General features: G+C 48.0%; 1 protein-coding gene across 1 annotated transcript; it reads right to left on the reverse strand.

Annotated features, from left to right (window-relative positions):
* Window positions 1-553: 553 nt before the first annotated feature.
* On the reverse strand, window positions 554-19,166 carry LOC118656023 (the record flags this gene model as incomplete). The annotated part of the gene is made up of 4 exons (XM_036308690.1): window positions 554-1,861; window positions 5,391-5,439; window positions 7,243-7,365; window positions 19,058-19,166. Coding segments are annotated over 4 exons (333 nt in total), but the record flags the coding sequence as incomplete, so codon positions are not given.
* Window positions 19,167-19,891: the final 725 nt, after the last annotated feature.

Raw genomic sequence — 19,891 nt, forward strand, 5'->3', positions numbered from 1 at the left:
TGGCTGTGGGTGGGAAATGCCTCTACTTTTTTAAGCGATGGAGATGAGTATGGTGTGCACTTGATGTTTTTTTTTTATACCCCTCCCCCCCAACAGGGCTGTCTGTCATAGGCTGCTGGGCCCGCTTTACCACTTGCCCCCCGAGCGTGGGAATCCGAGCGTCCTGCCGTTCACATCTCCTGCGTTCCGTTTAGCCGAATCAATTAGGCAAGACAGACCCTCAGATTCCCCACCCCCTTTCCATTTTTGTCAGGTCTATATACGTCCTAATTATTTCAGTTTGGGATGCCAGAGCTGTTTCCTGGATAGACCTGATCATCCTTAAACAAAAAGAGAGGAGGCGCACACGTGGGTTGTGGCGTAAATGTCACTTTCATTTCCAATGCTAGGCGCAGAGTAAGACAGAACATTTTTTTAACACTTTGACAAGAGGGGAGGCGATCTCGTCTCCATCATGTCTTTCTGCTTCAGTAGCTTCCTCAAGGAAACCCTCTTGGAACAGAGAAGCATCTGTCCTTGTATTTTGAATAGAAGAATAAAAATCAGCCTTTGCTTTTTTTTTTTTTTTTTTTTGCATTTTCCCTACTAGCTCTATATCCTCAGTAGACATAAATCATTAACCTTCCAGTATAAACTTTGCTGAAAGTCCAATTTCATATGATCAGATATAAACCCCAAATACATGTAGTTTCCAAGCATAATCTTAAATTTTTTCAGAGGAGGGGGCCTCAGAAGAGAACAGCCTCAGTCTACATAATATGAAATCGTTTTTTTAACTGGGTACCAGTCACCTCTACAGCAGCTTTCTAAGAAAGGAAAAATAACTCATATTTAAACTTTTGCCTTGAAGTAGGACAAACTGTACATGCCTCTTACCTCATTAGCACTATACAATTCTCCTTATTAACAACCCCTCTCAAAGTACCTGGCACCTTCATATTTTGGCATATGTGTGCCCCTTAATTTCCTCTAATCCCACCTTTACTCATAAGGAAAACAAAAACAAAAACAAAGTTAGATTCAATAAATATTCCTGACCTTTCTGGTTTTTACTGTCTCTTGGTTGTAGTCTTTCATTCTCACACGCTCCCCGGCGATCTTGAAGGAGTTTTTACTTTCGGTTATCTAGCTTTATGAAGACCAATACACTCATACAGCTAGATAACCAAAGATAACAACTCGCTTCCCTCACACGCCTCTGTCTTCCGCTGGCCAGGCTCCACATCCCGGTCTTTCTGGCAGCACCGAAGAGCAGTAGTCCTCCAGGACACTCGCCGCGTTCAGATTCCTCCTTGCATGTAAATATGACCTGGTTTCTGTTTGTGTGTGCGCGGCTAAAACATCCAAACGAGATCTGTTGCTTTGAAAGTTTATTCCGAACTTTTTTCCCCCTTTCAGCAAGTAATCTCCGGCAGCGTCAGCCAACAATTCATCTATTAATATCAGAAAATAAAACCAGCTATTAAGGTGCAGCAAGCGGTTACGAGTGAGCAGCAGCATCCGTCCCTTCGGAGGCCTCTATTTGCATTGTAAATTGCTTCATTCTCACGCAAGACTCCTTAGCCTCCCTCTACAGAGACGTAGGAAGCCAACAGCAATTTCCAGCGCAGGTTAAGGAGGAAGGAGAAAAAAAAATAATAAAAAATAAAAAAACACATCCCATTCTATAGAAGTGACAGCTGATTCAAAGGTCTGCTCCTGATCCTTTTGGGGTAAGCACCATGAGCTTTTTACCAAGCGGTGGCAGCTTGATTGCAATATCTTGTGTGTGTGTGTTTTAGGGGGAAGATCCTCGATTTCTCAGGGCTTCTAGGCTGGGAAAGAGAAGATGCCGTCTTGCTGGCGTGCTGCTGCCCCCGGTCTGAAAGAAGGAGAAAAGGGCCATCATTGGAAGGGCTTTCACTGCCAAAATGTGGACCAGCCCGGCAAGGTCAAAGGTTCGAGACCGCTGGAGACCAAGGTAATGATGATGTCATGAGAAATCTCAAGTACATGGTTATTGATATGCATCAGTGATCAGCCGACTGCCCCAGGCCTGCTGCCCGAGCAGCGGCAGAGGCAGCAGCAGCAGCGGCAGCATTGCAACAAGCCCTATTTTCTCAAGCAACATCTCTTCCGTTAGCACTACCGCCTGCTCCTGGAAAAGCAACCCGCGGCCTTTTACCTCCTCCGTGCTAGTGTAGATCGCTCTAATATCCAAAGACTGGAAGAAATCTCTCTCTGAGGACAGATAAAAGCATTTCAGATCTGGGGAACGTCTTTGCCTGAATTTCTCTTATGGCAGATTGCATGGGCAGACAGATGGAAGGCACTTTGCTATTGCTTAAAGCAGGGCCTTGCTTTCTGGGGCTGGGAATCAGCTCTGTGTTAGGCAGTGAGTCTATGTGTGATTGCATTGACAGTTTGCTCTGGCGGTGTGTTTTTAATGGCTCTCACAGGTCAGGCATGTTTTGTATTTATGTACCATGGTGATAGGGTAGTGTTTGTTCTGTACGTTCAAAATGAATGCTCTAAGCAAGCCAACTTCATCCCAATTTTTATAAAATAACTCTCTATAGGGTGTGTGCCTTAGAATGAAGAACAGGTAAACACTGCAGCAATAGTTTCTCATGTAGTACACAACTCTACTGCAATAAATGTTGAGCCTTTGTCTATAGTTTCAAACATCAACTTTTATACAGAAGGTCAAAATATACTAGGCTCCCTTATGAAATTATGAAAAAAGAAATGGCACTTCAGTGAAGAAGACATCAGATACCTGCCTGTTAAGAGCAGAACCCTTTCCTCTTCCCCACCCCCACCTTTTTTGTATCTCGAGGGGGAATATTTTATTAATTAATTAGCCTCATACCTTTTCTTAGGACTTTTCAAAGTGTAAATATGACCACTTATGAGAGCTCTCTTCTTTTCTCTCCTTCATAATGAGTAATCTATGTCTAATGCATCTATAATATGTACAGTTCCAACAGATGCCCCTCAACAGAATATCTAAGGTGCAGTCCATATAAGATGTATATTCACAATGGGTAAGTTTGATGGACTGTTTCTCAAAATGACGAGTTATGTTTGGTGGTATTACTATTCTTTAAAATATATGCTACAATTGTATGTCATAAATCTCCATATTCATTTCACACATCACTAGTTTATCGCAATACTCTCATTTCTATAGGTTAACTATTTTCCCCAATCACTAAAATACTTTCAGAATTGAAATACACTTTTTCATTGATTCAGGAATTTATTCATTTAAGACATGAGTGGAATATGCTTACCAAATTACATACAGCATACATATGTAAATTCTATAGAAATGACTGACAAGTAAAGAAAATCAGAATTGCTAAGAAAAGCCCCCAATCAAGAGTACAAACAACAACATTCTACCAATTAAAGATATGATTTAGTCACACAAATGCCAATTTTTCCCTAATTTTTGTATTAATTTACTTTTTGGTGAGCATTCTTGTCCTGATTATTGAAAAAAATACTACACTGTGAAAATCACTTATCTATTTTTCTTATCAAATTCTGGTCCAGGAAGTACAATAAGAAATGGCTGCATTGTGAGATTATATATATATATATATATATATATATATATATATATCAAACTACAAACTAATTCAGAGAAATATACTCCTATAGAGTTACTGTTTCTTCTTGAACTAAGAGGTCACAACATAAACTACTGGATAAAAATTGAACATATCACTGAGGTATGTGTTCATGTCACTTCTGACATTATGTAAAATCCTAATGAGCTTTGCTGCCTTGGAAGATTGAAATTATTTTGGCCTTGCTTTCCAAGACCTAGAAACAGAATCATTAGTGAATTGGCATGTACTACATAGAACAAGCATACAATTAGATGAATTCAATTCCTTAAGTAAAAACCCCAGGAAATGCCAGTTATTTTTAGAATATCTTTTTGCTCTATATATGTCTTGGAAGGATGTTGGTGAAAATAAAGAGATCTGATGCATAAATGCATGTATGTCTGTGTATATCACCCCCATATTTGTGTGAATTTGCAAATTAATGTTGCTATATTTCCACATTTAACAATTAAATGCATTTTAGAACCCAATTAACTATCATGAAAACCAAGACACTAAACATTTGAGATGCTTCTACAATTAGAAGCTACAAAAGATACTGTCTTAAAATAGCATCTTTTAAGGCAATACCACATAGTAATATCAAACGACTCTAGGACTGGCCTCCATGACTCATACATGTAACATAGATTCATTATGAGAGCCCGAAAAGTGAAAATAGTCAACATAATGATTATGGCCAGTCTGTTCATTAACCAAACAGCCAATTAAATATTTTACCTCAACCATCATCTTTCAAAGTATGAAAACATAAAAGATATATAGCAAGATTTAACACTGAGTACCTTATCATTTTGATAATTGCCAAGGTTCGTATCATAGTTTATCATACACATTTCAAGGACATATTGAAATGTATATGAGACAAGTTGAAACAACTGTGCTCTAAAGATTCCTAGCAATGTCTACCATACATTGTTAGGAGCAGTTATTAACACTTACATGTTCTTATTCCAGATATGTTTGCTTTTCCAAAAGCTATTTAGCTGAGCTACAGAATACCCATTTTGAAATCTGCATATTGAAGAATATACTGAATTCAAATGGCTTGCATGCTCCTTCTCTAATAAATTCCCATTAATGGCCAGTAGATTAGGACGTGATTGTCATGCTTGCTTTCTAATCGTTTTACAGGTCTCCAGATGGCTGAAACATGAATGGAAACATCCTGGTTTTCTTTGGAATAAACAATCTCTGCTTAAGTTAAAAGCGAAAATTTATGATTTTCCACATATTTGGATCAGAACTATGCTATTCCGTAAATGAAAATTCATCAGGTTTGGAACTAATATTTAGAACACCTCTATGAATCCTATTCAGATTACTGCAGAATATATGAAGAATTGGCCTATCACCAAAATCCTTTTTAATATTGAGTTTGTATGATTCTCATGCATATAAAACACAGTCTACTAATATAGTCAAGACTACCATTTTCTGCATAAAAGCCATTTAATTTACAGTGATTTGTATAGTTCAGGCAAGGTACTTGACTGGCTTGCTTTCTAATAAAAGTATCCTATTATTTCTTCTGTGTCCCAAATTCCTTTTTTATAGGAAGTTACAGGTTATATTTACATTATCTTTGATATGTAATATACAAAGGCTGGGGGGGGGGTGGAGACAATTGCATATATGGAAACTTGAATTTTTCTGGAATTGTATCTATTGCATGAACTGGGAGATATGCAATACACTGCAGGCTTGCTACCCAGTAAATAATATTTTATACATCACTTTAATTTTGTCAAATGTAAATTTTAAAATTACCTTTGGTTGGTGGGATGTCTATTCATTTTATACTTCTTTGTAGAGTCATCTGAAAAACAGTCAAGAAAACAAATTATCATAGTTTTAATATATACATAAGCATGTCTAAATTTGGCTTCATTTAAAGTACTGCAATTACAATGATTCCTTAAAATGACAAGAGATTCCAGAAAACCCCAATACAATGTATGCTGGGCTTCAGCACCTACAGAGTTAAATATGCTAATTTGCATTTAAATGGAGACATGCATGATAATGGGAATGCAAAATATGCAGAATCTGGAGGTGTTTGAAAATTAATTTTTTCTTTCTTCTTTTATTTTATTTTTAGCTTGGAGGGAAGAGGGACTCTCAAAAAATACTAGGGATTTGAACACTGTAATCTGCCATACAAAAGAGGAGGGAGAGTTCTTCCATGCAAGAATATTAAGACTGGAACAAAGTCGTATTTTCTAAATGTTTAAGGAACTAAATTTCCAAACCTTTCAAACAATGGGAATCCCTGGATAAATATCCAATCCATTAGAAAGATGCAAATAGTTTACTGTAAGGCAACAGCACGGTGAGATGTGCATTCATATCTATGGCTCCTGATTGGCTATTTCCTCCACTAAATCAATGAATAATGTAAAACCTGATTGCTGTAAAGTGGTGGATTTCCTTATTCCCTTCCCCCATCCCCCATGTCTCAATATATTCAAGAAGTCTTACACTCCTGGAAATAGCTTGCTTTTCTCTTATGATTTTTAAATGCTTATTGTTATTTTGGAGTGGCGGGGTGGGGCTATTGGTTTTGCAAAATGAAAGTACTGCACTGGTTCAATAATCCTGACTATGGGGGCTTCTTTCCCGAGACAGCGCCCTGATGACTGGCACCCAGGTGCAGAAGGAGGGTGGCGGGCAGAGGTGGGCATGAGGAGAGGGAGGAAACCAGAGCCGACCCCACTGTTGTGGGCCCAAGCCCGCCACTGGTCCCACAGAGCCCCCCGCAGTGGCCGTGACTTGACAGGCCTCCGGTCTAACTTCGGATCCATCTCACTGCTGCCCTGACCCCTCGAGACAGTCGTCCATGCCAGCACTGCGGACACCTTTGCAAGAGAAAACGCCACCGTCTCCAAAGCAAATGCATCGCCTGGGTTCCCACTGCCCCGGGTTCCTTCAGATAAATCCAGGCCCCGGAAGGAAGGTCTTGCCTCTCTCCGCGGAGTCTGGATTCCACGCAAACCGCAAAACCCAGGTTCCGCTGGCATTCCAAGCCCCAGTCACACCGTGATGGTTGCATCTTGATGCATCTTAACTTGGGATGACCCTGTAAAGCGGCTTCTTGCCTCCCAGAATCCAAAACGCAAAGAAGGAAGTAGAAACACACCAGGACTAGTTAGCTACTGTGTATAAGTTTCCACCAAAATCCAATCAAACCCTCTCCTCGTTGCCAGGTAATTGCAACTTTGAGGGGGTTAAAATAATTATTCCGAGTGCGAATCCTGCTGAATCCAGGAACGCAAAATATAACCGTATGTGGCTCTAGGGTTAAGAGGGAAAAGTCCCACCTCCACCAACACAAAATTACATACAAAATTCCCTTTTCCAGCACGAAACGCTCCTGGTTTCTCTCTGCAAAAGGCGGTCAGGCTGCTGGATAATTAACAGTCCTGACTTAGACAACTCATGAAATCAACAGGTTTAGTATCTGAGACACACAATCATTAGCTGAAGCAAACCAGGGCGCGACCCGGAGCAGGATTGTGCAGGCACCGGCTCGCGGAGAGGAGACCGGGCGCGGGGCCGCGGCGGGCAGCGACGGGCCCCCGCGCCGGCTGAGCGGCCGCCTGCGGGCCGCCGGGATACTCACTTGCTCTCCCCGCGCTGGGCACTGCTGCCCCCCAGTCCCGCTGGGCAGGAACCGAAGCGCGGGCCAGAAGACAAGATCCAGTCACAGAGCGGCCGCAGTACACAAACAGGCTCTTTTCCGCATCTCAAAAGAAAAAAAAAAGAAAAAAAATTCAGGTCACCCCTCTCCTTAGCACGTTTAAAACTGCCGCTCAATTCCACATGGTGATTCTTGCTTGATTGGGTCTAAAATAGTTTAAACGGACCTTCCCTTCTGGGGGGGTGGGGGGGGGGGTGGAGAGAAGGGCGAAAAAGACGAAGGAAGAAAAAAAGCCAACTCTCTCCCCCCCCCGCCCCCCTCCCCCCCAGAGCCAGGCACTTGCTCCCTGAGCCTCGGAGTGGAGAGTGAAGTGGTGTGTGCGAGGCTCGGCAAGTTTTTGGGGGGGCCGTCCAAGGTCTAGTCCAGCCCCCTCTGCCGAGGAGGACGTGCTCTGAAACTCAACCGATTTCCCCACTGCTTTTGTTACTGATGAACTGAAGCCCTATTGTTCATCCATTGCCACGGTCTTTTTCAGTCCCCACACTACGTCCTGCGTTGCCAGAGATAATGAATTTGCACCCAAACCTCTCACAGTCCCCTCCTGACAGACGGAACAAATTAGAACTGTCTCGTCTGAAGGAGGGCAATGGCTACATTTTCCTATTGTAGAACGCAAAGCACTCATTTCTTTGGAAACTTCTTTCGCCTTTTCTACCTTTTATTTTCTTCTCCCTCTTTTTCTTTTTTCCTCCAGTTTTTCTCTCTTGATTCCTTTAGTCTCTCTCTCTCTCTCTCTCTCTCTCTCTCTCTCTCTCTCTCTCTCTCTCTCTCTCTCTCTCTCCCTTTCTCTCTCTTTCTCTCCCTCTCTCTCTCTCAATAGCCCTGTCTTGTTTTTCCAATGCACCATTTTGTGAAACTTGTGGATCTTTTCTACCTTCCTTCCTTCCTTCTTTCCTCTATTTCTTTTTAAAGGTCTCCTTTTGGTATTTTATTTACAAACTTGGAGAATGACCTTTTGACTTGAAGACTTTTTTTTTTAAGAAAGGTCTTTTGGTTCAAGTCCCCTTACTCACGCCTCCCCTTCTTTTTGTTGTGGTCATTAAATGTGTTTTGCTAATGGCAAGCAATACATTATAAGGATTTTTTACTCTTTAAACTCCGGAGCTATTCAAAAGGTACCGGGGGGCGCGCCATGGGGGATTATCTATTTGAGAGGTTAGAAAGAGCGTGTGTGTGTGTGTGTGTGTGTGTGTGTGTGTGTGTGTGTGTGTGTGTTGCAGGGACAGAGGCAGAGAGCTGCGGGAGGGTGTGAGTGGGGTGTGCAGGGGGAGAAGGGTGAGGATCTTGCGGGGAAGGTGGGCTTCCTGGAACACGGTCGGGAGGACTGTGCGGGGCGTTAGCGCGAGAAGGAGGGTGCAGGAATCCCTCTTGCCGCGGGCGGCTCGCACCCCGGGGCCTGTCTGAGCGCCGGGCCAGCCGCGGCCGGGGCACCGGGGTGTGCGCGCGCGGGCTCCAGCTCCGAACCTGCGCGCGTGCGGCCGCCGGCGGAAGGGGGGCTGCAAAAATTCAGGCAACTGGCCCGTATGTAAATGATGCCTACGGCGGGGGCGGGGGGGGGGCTGGGCTGCAGTAATAGGAGTCTGGCGGCCCCCAGCTTTCCCGCCAAGTGCAGCCGGAGGACACAGAGCCAGGCGTGTCCTTGGCGGGAGGGCCCCCGCCCGCCGCCCGCCGCCCGCCTCCCACCCCGCGCACCCGCACGCGCTCCCCTCGCCGGCGTGGGGCTCAGTGGCCACGAGCGTGGCAGGAAAACAAAGCTCTGGCTGCGAGGTGGAACCAAGACGCGGCAGCCTTGGCGGCCGAGGGCAGGACTGGGAGGAACCGAGACCGCGGCCTCCGGCGCCCCTTCCCTGCCAGCCGTGGCCTTGCCCTCCATCCCCGGCTCGGCCCGGCCCCGGCCCCGAGGAGGCCGAGGAGCCGTGTTCGCGGCCCGGGAGAGGGTGGGAGCAGCGGCGGAAGCAGATGAGCGCGGAGACTGGCCGCAGCCCCCGCCTCGCGCGGACCCGCACAGGCCGGCGAGCGGGGCCGAGGCGGAGCCGGGGTGGGGGTGGGGGTCTGAAGGCCTCCCCGCTGCGGAACCCGAGCCGCTACCTCCTCGCCGAGGCTGCAGAGCGCCCGGCGGAACACGCACCGGCTAAACCCGGCGGGCGGCGCCCGGGGCTGCGGCCACGGAAGGGCTCGCACCTCCAGACCCCGCCCCAGACACTGTCCTCGGGAGGGCCTAGCGGCTCCAGAGAGCCTCCTCTGACCGCCACCGCCCCTGTCAAACGGGGGGACCGATCGCCAGCCACGGAGCTCTGTCCGGCCTGCGTGTCCTGCAGATAAGTCCCCGAGGCGGCCGTGCAGAGGCACCGATCGCTCCCATCTGCTCGCAGCGCCACACACGCACACGCGCGCCCACACTCACTCACACACACACACACACACACACACACCACAGACACACTCACAGACAGACACACGCACACACGACATCCCCACCTCATTAAAACGCACGCCAACCGCGTGGCTGTTAATGAAGCCAACGCGCTTCCTGATTGAACAGGTAAACAGGTACCGAAACGAGCAGCCCCCCACCGGTCGCCGGGGCCATTTACCTCTCCCTACTGGACACACGTGTAGCTTATCGTGTTTTAGGAATGATTTGCTGTTGTCTGAGGTTTCTCCCTCCTCTTCTTGTGGAAAAAAGCAAAAAAATAAAAAAAAAATCATGTTCCATCCTCAGTCTTCTTTCTGATAAGCTACCCGAGCACTGGTCTAAAACATGTTGGGGTTCGATTTGGTTTGTGGTTTGGGGCATGTTGTTTTTCGGAGGGAAGCAAAAGGACACGTATTTGGCGGGGCTGGAGGTGCAGGACAAGAGCCCGCGTGTGCGGCCGCAGGGCTGGCGGGGCTGGAGGCCGGAGGTGGAGGAAGAAGGCGGAGGCCTGTCCTCCCCCGGGGTTGGCACGGACCCCCTCGGTCCCCTCGGGCCTGGGCTCGGCTAGCGCCGCTGCCAACGCCCGCACGAGCGGGTTCCATCGGCTGCCGCTCCGTGTTTTCCCCCATCCCGGCTTCACGTTCAAGGTTTAGCTGCGAGGTCACGTCCATTGACGTCAGCTCCCCGTCTCCCTCTACGTCCGGCTACATTTACATACATCAAGGAAATTAGGGCATTAAAAAAATATGCAAATCCTGCGCGAAGAGGAGCCGGTGCATTCCTGGCGCGATCGCCTTTTATTGAAGCTTTTAATTAAAGGGACCAGTTGGCGAGCCCATGAAACAACCGCCAAAACCCCCAAAAGAGAAAAATAAATGCTGTAGCCTTCGGGAACGGTTGTTTCGGTTCCTGTTCTGTGGGCGGCTGAGGACCGCCGGCTGCCCGGCTCGGAGAAGAACAGGTTAGAGGAGGCAGCTCCAGCCCATGCATAATCAGGGCTCCGCGGCGCCTCCATTCTTTCCTCCTCCTCCTCCTCCTCCTCCTCCTCCTCCTCCTCCTCCTCCTCCTCCTCCTCCTCCTCCTTCCCTCCTCCTCCACCTCTATTCCCCCACCTCCTCCTCCTGCTCCTGTTGGTTCCAGCGTGTATTATTTTTAATACTGATGCATATGTAAAGATATATTTGCATTTTTTAATGGGGGGGGGGAGTTCAGATTGTATCGTTTTACTCATTCTACCCCCTCCTGTTTTGCTATCTTATTATGTCTATCTATTTCTCTTGTTCCTTTCCGTCTATTTTTTGGCGAGTGTATGCTGCTGTCTCTTGCTAGATAAATATGCACAGTTGCCTCCCTGCTTCTGTTTATTTAAGGCTCCAAATATGCACATCTGTCATGTATGTAATGCCAGCTGTACAACCTCCTGGTTTGGTCACAAAAGAAAAGACACTTTTTTTTTTTTCCTTTCCTGACCTACCTCCTTGATGGACTGTAATGTAATGTCCATTGCTCAGGGCTCAAAGTTTGATTGTCTAATTAACTTCATATTAACCATAACACAGTTTGGGCCAGTGCATTTGAAATAATGTATGTATAAAGGGAAGTGGCTCCCAAGATTTCTAAAGAATTTTTGTGCTGATTTACTGAAAAGTGCTGCCTTCACTACTGCCCTATTGCTTTCTAGCATTTCTTATTGCAGAACAAAAAAATCTACTTTAAAATGTGTAGACATGGCAATGGACAGCCTTTTGCAAGGAAGACATTTTCAACCATGTTGTATGTTGTACCTTATCTGCTGCATTCAAAATTTACTGAGTTTCATTTTATCTTAGTATGTCTGGGAACAAGGCACATTACCTTGATTGCAAAGTGTCCTTAATTCCTGACTGTGAAATGAAAACAAATAAAACAGTTGGCTATCTTAAGCCAATTGATCTGCCCTAAAATATACAGGCCTTCAGTTAGATTTCAAGCAATGGTAATCTTGTTTATAGAGTAGGATTTCCTTCCTGGTGATATGTCAGTTCAGCACAATGGCTTTTGAAAAATATATATGTGCAAATCCACTTTTAAAATTCCCCCCAACCTATTATTTTTTAAAATACTGAATCCACAAAGAACAGCAAATACACACTCATGCATCTTATTCAATTAAACAAATCCAAGTACATGCACAGGTAATTGGTTTTCTTATGAATGACTTACCTGCACAGACACTCAGGACAAGAGTCAGCCCTCCCCCATGGCTTTCATGTATAAATATTCACACGTATTTCCCCATTTTAAATCTACAGCTGCATATCATCTTTCATGCTGGACTATCCAGCATCCATTTTTAACATCCTTAATTCTCATGGTATTTGCAGCCTTACCTCTGGCTGTAGTTTTTCCAAGCTTACACCAAAGTGCTCATATGGTATGTCACCCAATAAGAAGTGGTCAGATGGCTGCACGTAAAACATTAAAAAACGGAGACATACTCATCCTTGAGGTTTGCTCCTACCTTGCCATTTATAGCAAGATTATCTTTTCTAAAAGAACATTTTCAGCACATCTTATGAATAGTTGCAGATCCCACAACTGGTTGCAGAATTGCCCGTTTCTGGGGGTCACCTGCCTGAGTGAAACAATTCGGCAGGTTAAATGTCTCTTCGACTTTGGCCGCAATTCAATCGTGCGTGTCGGTTTGTTCCTGCCTGGATTCGGGCACATACCTGCCTGCCTTTATGCAGGGATTGGGACGAACACACCGGCCACTTTGCAGGGCACAGAGTGGCGGCGCACGTATTTAGATGGTAGTAGCAAGCGATGTGTGCATGTACGGATGTCTGTGCATGCATGTGTGTGCAGACGCGTGTGTGCGTGTGCGTGTGTGTGTGTGTGTGTGTGTGTGTGTGAGCGCGCGCTCTGTGACAAGGGACACAGAGAGGTACACCACATATCTGATCTCTGTAATCTCTTTTTCTGTTTCTAATCTCCCTTTTTGGCGCATGGTAGTAACCTGAAGCGTCTGAACCATCACCGTCATCGCCGGCGCGCGTGTGGCTTACCCTGGGGGCCGGTGGCTCTGTGCTCGCTGCTTCAGAGGATGCGGTGCGGGAGGGTGGGTAGCGCCGCTGCCGCCGCCGCCGCGGGTCCGGGTGCTCTGTCCCAGCCCGGCAGCGGAGCGCGCGGTGCGGAGCCCCCTCCCACCCCGCCCTCACCCCCATCCTCCCCTCCCGCCCCTCGGTACCTCCCCTCCCACCCCCACCCCACCCCCGCCCCGCATTACCACTAGGAGGCCAGTCCCTGCGAATCACGGCAGTAGCAGGCGGCATTTGAATAAGCCCCGCAAACCACGCGCAGACCCCAACTCCTCCGCTAGCAACGCGGCCCCGCACCGAGGGCCACCGCTCCCGCCGGTCACCTGGCAGCGGCTGCCTCACCAAAGTGCCCCGGGCGCTCCGGAGAGAGGGTGGTGGGTCTCCCACTTGCTACTTTTATATTAACTTGATTGATAGGATCAGACAATAAATGGGTGGGGGCAGAGAGATACATACACACAGAAAGGGGGGGGAGAGGAGGAGGGGGGAAGGAGAGGAGACCGGAGAGGAAAGAAGAGAGGCGCTGCTGGGGGGCGGGGGGTGGGGGGGGGACAGAGAAGGGGAGAGGAAAGGAAGACAGAGGCTGAGGAATGTGAAGAAAGAGGGAGAAAGGAGCCCAGAGGATGGTGTAAAAGAGAGAACAAAATAGGGAAACGATGGGAGGGGGAGAGATATCCAAATATATGAATTTGGGCTTTACAAGCTAAAAATACCACTTCACTGAACTTCACAACCGCCAATTAGGCACGTGTTTTCTCCCCCCACCCATGCCAACGAATGATTAATTTGCTGTCTCAATCAGAAATAATTACTGACAATTGTATAGCAGATATAGGGTTTAACGGGAAGGAGCCAATTTCATGAAACATAGCAAAAGGCATGACATTTAAGGATGATGTTGGCTCCCTCACGTTAAAAATTTAAGGCTCGCCTTGAAGACCCAGGCACCCGCCCGGCCTTGCCCTCCGACACCGCGAGAGCCAGGCCCAGACTCAGGAAGAAGCGATCCGAAGTGTTTTGGACTTTAAGAATTTTTCTTCCTTCCTCTTTGATAATTGATTGTTACATTTTCTTCACGAATTGGTTGTGTTTACAAAAAAAAATTACAGATAAAAGTGTGGGTCTTATTAAGAATTTACAGCAAAATGTCCCCACATTTTAACTGAAAATATAAATCTAAACGTTAGTTTGAATGCATAGCTAGTTGCATTTTGCAAACTAACTCTTTCAGTAACTCGAGGTTCTGAATTTAAGGTTTCCAATGTGGCCCCCCACCCCCACCCCATCTTCAAATCGCAGCAGTGATTTCCCTGCACAAAACAATCAAAATCATAATACAATCTCCAGCCACCTATGGGATGTACGCGTTGTGAATGTCCCTCTCGGCATTCACCAGCCAAACCTCCTCCTTTGGAGACACACACAAAAAGAGCGCTTCTGATTAATAATCTCTCCCGCGGCACCGCGAGCTAGGGCAGGGAGCCGGGGCCAGGGAAGGGCGCAGGAGCCTCCGCGCAAAGTCCGGGGACCTGCGACCCGCTAGGTTTCCGAAGGGGAATCATACTTGGCAAGCACTGTTTGGGGGAAGACAACCGCATCCAAATACTGACTCCTTCTGGGCTGGGGGAGGGGACCGTCGCCTTTACGGCATTTTTGCCTGCAGAATAGTGTGCAAGATGGTACGCAGCTCAGGCTTGTGGCCAGGCCCTGCCCTGGCTTTCTTTCTTTCTTTCTTTCTTTCTTTCTTTCTTTCTTTCTTTCTTTCTTTCTTTCTTTCTTTTTTTCTTTTCTCTCTCTGTCTCTCTCTCCCCCCTCCCTCCTCCCTCCCTCCTCCCTCCCTCCCTTCCATTCTTTCTCTCTCTCCCCCTCCTCTTCTTTCTTTCTCTCTTTCTTTCTTTCTTTCTTTCTTTCTTTCTTTCTTTCTTTCTTTCTTTCTTTCTTTCTTTCTTTCGTTCCCCCTCACTCCCTTCTCTCCTCTCTCTCTCTCTCTCTCTCTCTCTCTCTCTCTCTCTCTCTCGTCGACAAGAAATTGAAATTAATTCTTATGTGGCTAGCTCCCACGAAGCTGGGATTTCAACCTCTTATTTATAATTTAAAGTCAGTGTGGCGTCCGGGGGAAACGCCCCGACTTGGGATTTCACTAGGATGCTCCCAGGCCGGGTCGCTGACCACAGCACCTGAAGAGCAGAGGAAGGAGAGAGGGCTGGTGGCTTCCGAATGCTTCCGTCGGGGCTCCGTGTCACGCCCCAACAGACGCCTCTCTGCTTTCTCTCCCCGAGGCCGGCCAGTGTTGCTGCGGACCTGGCCAGGTGAGCAAGGGACAGTCCCGGGGGCAGCGGCCCTCCCGGGAGCTCCGGTGGGTCTGTGAGCCCGCCAGGCGAGGAAGACCCAGAGGCACCCGGGGCCAGCACGGGGCTCCCGGCTCCGGCCAGCAGGGGAACAGCGACACCTACTGGCCGCGCGGGCACCGCGTCGGGGCCGTCGAGGCGGCCTTGGGCTGGGGGCGCCCCGCTGCGTGGATTTGGGAGGCTGCAGAACAGGCACAGCCTCTGCTTCTAGAGACCCTCGGGGGCCTGTAGGAGGGGACCGAGGCTCGCGAGGGCACACACGCCCTCCAGCCCGCGGATCTTTCTTCTGGGGAACCAGAGGGACCCGCAGACGCGACTGGCCGCCTCCTCCTGGTTCGAAGAGAAACCCAGGAGGGCGTTGGAGCCCTGACCTTTTCGGGCTCATGACCCATGCCTCTTCTCTACCACCCCTGTTGCCGTTCCGACTAAAGATGATATCTTTACAGATTGGGAACCAAGGAGAGTTTATTATTCTCCCTTCAGAGGGGAAATATGCGCGCTAAGGACACAGACGCACACGCAGTGGCTGGCCAGGCACGCGGACCGGCCGAGCCCTCCAGCTCGCCGGAATCCGGCACCGTGAGCGCGCTCTCACCGCCGCCAGGGACTGAGAGTTGGTAGCTTTTCTTTAAGAATGATGACCTTAACTACACCGGAAGTAGAGGCAAATTTTAGGCGGTGGTGAAATGTTTGAAACCTAAGGGTACATATAGATCCCGCTAAATGTCATTGTAAATGCTTCGGTTGGGAAAGGTGGAAAGAAGGTGCCAAGGGATGGGGAGCCCGAAGAAAATCTCCCATGGATGAGGATGGGAAGTAGCCCATTCGTGTCTTACAGATTTACTTTATCCATATTTTCTTGCAAACAGCCATTTCATATGAAAAGGAGATGTAGGTGGTCCCAGCGATGGGCGGGGGAAGCAGGGATCGCAGCCGTCCCGGTCGCCCAGATGCCTCCATTTCCCATGTGAGGTTCTGAGGCGCACCTGGGCCTAAGAAACGTGATTGAATGTGATTGGGTGCTAACTTGCTTGAATATTAAAATACATTTCTTTTCCTAGAAAAACTGGAGTATCTGAACTAATTTGAATCTTGAGATTTTTCCCATTTAAAATATTACTCATTATAAACCTAGAATTAAAAAACAGACGTTTCATTGAAAGTTCCAGTTCATCTTGGAAATTATTTTTTTTAGCTTTAGATATTGGTTGGAACAAGAATCTAAAGTGTAGTGAGGAAAAAGGGGGGAGAGGGTCTGGTAAGGGCCCCATTTTTGTCTGCATTCTCTACAGTTGCAAAAGTTTTGCTAATTTTGTTTTGTTTACATGAAAGTGGAATCCCTTAGTGTCCCTAACTTCGGGTTTTAGATCAAGTCTTTCTTTTTTTTTTTAGTTAAATCCTTAAAGGGCTCCTGAAGCCTGTTTCTCAACTCAGTTTTGCAAGTATTTTATTTTTCTTTTTTCCAGCATGTCTTTACAAATGTGTTCTGGTAACATATGAATTCACATCCCAGAGCAGGCCCTTAGCAGTTTGCATGATGTATGAGTAAACCTGTATTACTAGTAATGAATAAATAGTGCTATATGCTAATGGCATATCGCTCAATGAATCCTGCACCCTAATGCATATCAAAGTCAACTTTCTCCTTGCAAAACAGAAGTTCTCACAGAAAAATAATTGCACTGGGCACACAGCAAGCAACCATCAACCAAACCCACTTCAGAGGTGTCTTTGGGTATTGAAAGCACCTTGAAAAATGCAGGGCTTGAAATGTTTTCCATTCTTGGAAAGCATGGGGTTTATTTGTGGCTTGAAAATCTTAGCTAGAATGGGTTCTCATTGTTGCTTGATATTCTTTGATTTTATTGACTCTAAAATTATTGATTTGACATTAAATAAATAGAAAAATAGAATTGAAGTGTCAAATAGATGGAATTTCTCTGTATTTCCAAACACTCCCAAAGCATAAGCATATTAAAGCTTAATTACAGGAATGTTTTTTGATTTAGAACAAAAGTTGGGCCAGTGAAATTGATTCTTATTCCAGGAGGAAAATCCATAGTTGTTGTGAAGTATTTGTGAAGTAAGGGTGGAGACAAGGCTTCTCCATCTATTTAGGTCTTCCTTGATATAGTTCTCTTTTAATTCCTCTTGTTTATCAAGAAAATTGAGGCATGAAGACAGGCTAAACTGTCCTTAGACTGTTCCTTTGTTACACCTGCCCTCCCTGTGGGCATGCCTGGGAGGGTGTGTGTTTGTGTAAGTGTGTGTGTCCTCCTTTCCTCCTGGTTGAGGAGCACGAAGGAAGGGTTGCAAGGATGGGCATATTGATCAGAAAGGCACATCACTCCATGTAAAAATGAAATGGATACATTGGAAACCCTGATAAATCCCACCTAGATGCTAATCTGGGCTGGGTATACTTGTGTGTATGGTAGCTGGCAGACTGGTTGCATACATCGCTTGGGAAAGGGGGAAGGGTTCCTACATCTGGAGTGGCCCCCTTTTCAATTGTAGTGAAATGCACAAGGGCTCAAAGGGGTTTGGTTTCAGAGAGCAGAGCTCCAAGGACACCTGTGTGCATCTTATTGAAGTTAGGTGTGTGTGTGTATGTGTGTGTGTGTGTGTGTGTGTGTGTGTGTGTGTATGTGTGTGTGTGTGGTGTAGGAGTAGGCGTTTCATCAAAAATTCATTTGAAAAAAATAGTATCCTAAAATTCTGCTATGTCATCCATTGGGGTCAGCACCAAGGTCACTAACATGTCCCAGGTTCACTCGTGGACATTGGCAACATTATTGCTTTTGATGTAGGAACATGGCTTCTTTGACGTCTCTGGTTCTTTATGCTACTTCCTAATAGTGGGGCGAGGCTCTAGCCTCCCCCTCCTCCCTTCTTGATTCCCACAAACAAAACCATTCTACCACTGGAGCCATCTGCGGCAGGTGTGATGGATAGCAGGGGCCCACCTAACCACACTCCAGTCTCTTCCAGGGCGTCACCACTCTGCACCCAACAAACGAGTCCTGTTTCACCACTAGGGTGCCGAGGTGGATGGTGGCTGCCGCCCCCGCCCCTGGCAGCGTTCAGCGCTTAGAAACCTGAGCCAGCTGACAACACACGAAACACACAGGCACAGAGAAAGGGCCGAGCCCACTGCGCGCTCCCTCCATCCCCTCCCTCTGTTCTCTGTACACACGGAGGACACATACAAAGCTTTTACACATTTAAAAGCCCTCGCGACTCTGAATTCTTGGTTCCTTATGACGGCCTTCCCCACTGCACATAGACCCTGGCGTGTGCGTGTGCGTGCGTGTGTGTGTGTGTGTGTGTGTGTGCCGCGCGTGTGTTTAAAACGCTTATTGGTAGGTCATCAGCAGCTGATCAGACACAGTAATCCAATAATCTTTTTGAATACATACACATTTTCGTTAAAGGTAAATTTCTTTAAAGGAAAACTGTCCATTTCCTGCGGATTCCCAGTTTAGGTTCTAGGGAACCGCAGAGCTAGGAAGCCCCCGTCTTGCCCAACTTTCCATTTCCAAGGTTTGAGCTGGGCGCAAATGGCCACTTCACGATCGAGCAGGGTCTCATCTGCACGAGGGCGTATAAAATAGAACTGCGGGACGAGGAGCTGGGGGCGATTGGGTAGCTGGAAACCCCTGTAGTCGCTTGGAACCCTAGCAGGATGCACGGAGAACCCCAGGGCCAGCGCGCGGGGTCCCACCTCCTAGGCGCGCAGCACCCCCACCCGCGCCCGGCTCCCCGTCCTGACCCCCTCCTCCGCCCCCCATCATTATTTTAGCCCCAGGTGATGGTGCTCACCGCTGGGGCCTGCGGGCTGGGCGGGGCTGGACCCTGCCAGGAATGAGCTCCACTGTCCCCAGAGGACTTACCTCGAGCGAGGCCCTGGCAATGGTGGCCCAGCAGCGTCAAGTTTTGTCTCCCAGCCGTTGTGCCAGATTTCCCTCCTGTCTGCCGCTCCTCTCGGCAGGCTCGTCTCTCTCTCTCTCTCTCTCTCTCTCTCTCTCTCTCTCTCTCTCTCTCTCTCTCTCTCTCTCTCTCTCTCTCGGATTGCTTGTGACTTTTAGAAGCAAAAGCTTGCTTATTCAGAGAGAGGGAGGGGAGAGGAAGAGGGAAGGGAGGTGGGAGGGAGGAAAGAGAGGAGGAGAGAGAAATAGAAGGGGGCTGGAGGAGGAAGGGGAGGTGGAGAATCTGAGGTACTGAAGGCTAGGTAGAGGGGCAGGGGGATGAGGGGGAGGGAAGGGGGAGGGGGAGGGGGAGGGGGAGGGGGAGGAGGAGGGCTGGGAGGGGGAGGGTGGAGTAACCGAAGATGAGCTGGGATGGATCGACGAGGAATAAATTGCTCCCCACCCGGCGGCAGTGAGACGCCCCCAGCCTCTCGGGGGAGCCTTGCGTCAGATCGCGGCCGGCCGAGGCGGGGCCGCACAAAAGCGCCGCGGGACCCCCTCAGGAGCTCCTGTCCGGCCGCCCCGGGGCCCCACGCCGGAGCCCCGCTCTCCTCCGCCGCACAGGGTGGCAGTCGAGGGGCTCCAGGCTCCACAGAACTTTGATTTCCGTCCGGGGCGCCTGGCCATCCTCGCCCGCGTCTCCGACGGGCCGGCAGCCCGCACGTTTCCCGCGCACCTTCCCGCGGCCGCCCACCTGCGGCCCGCTGTGTTCACATTTGGGCACCCCCTCAGCCTTTCTTTCTTTCTTTCTTTCTTTCT

This window comes from Myotis myotis, unplaced genomic scaffold (assembly GCF_014108235.1).
Source record: "Myotis myotis isolate mMyoMyo1 unplaced genomic scaffold, mMyoMyo1.p scaffold_m19_p_5, whole genome shotgun sequence".
NCBI classification, from domain to species: domain Eukaryota; kingdom Metazoa; phylum Chordata; class Mammalia; order Chiroptera; family Vespertilionidae; genus Myotis; species Myotis myotis.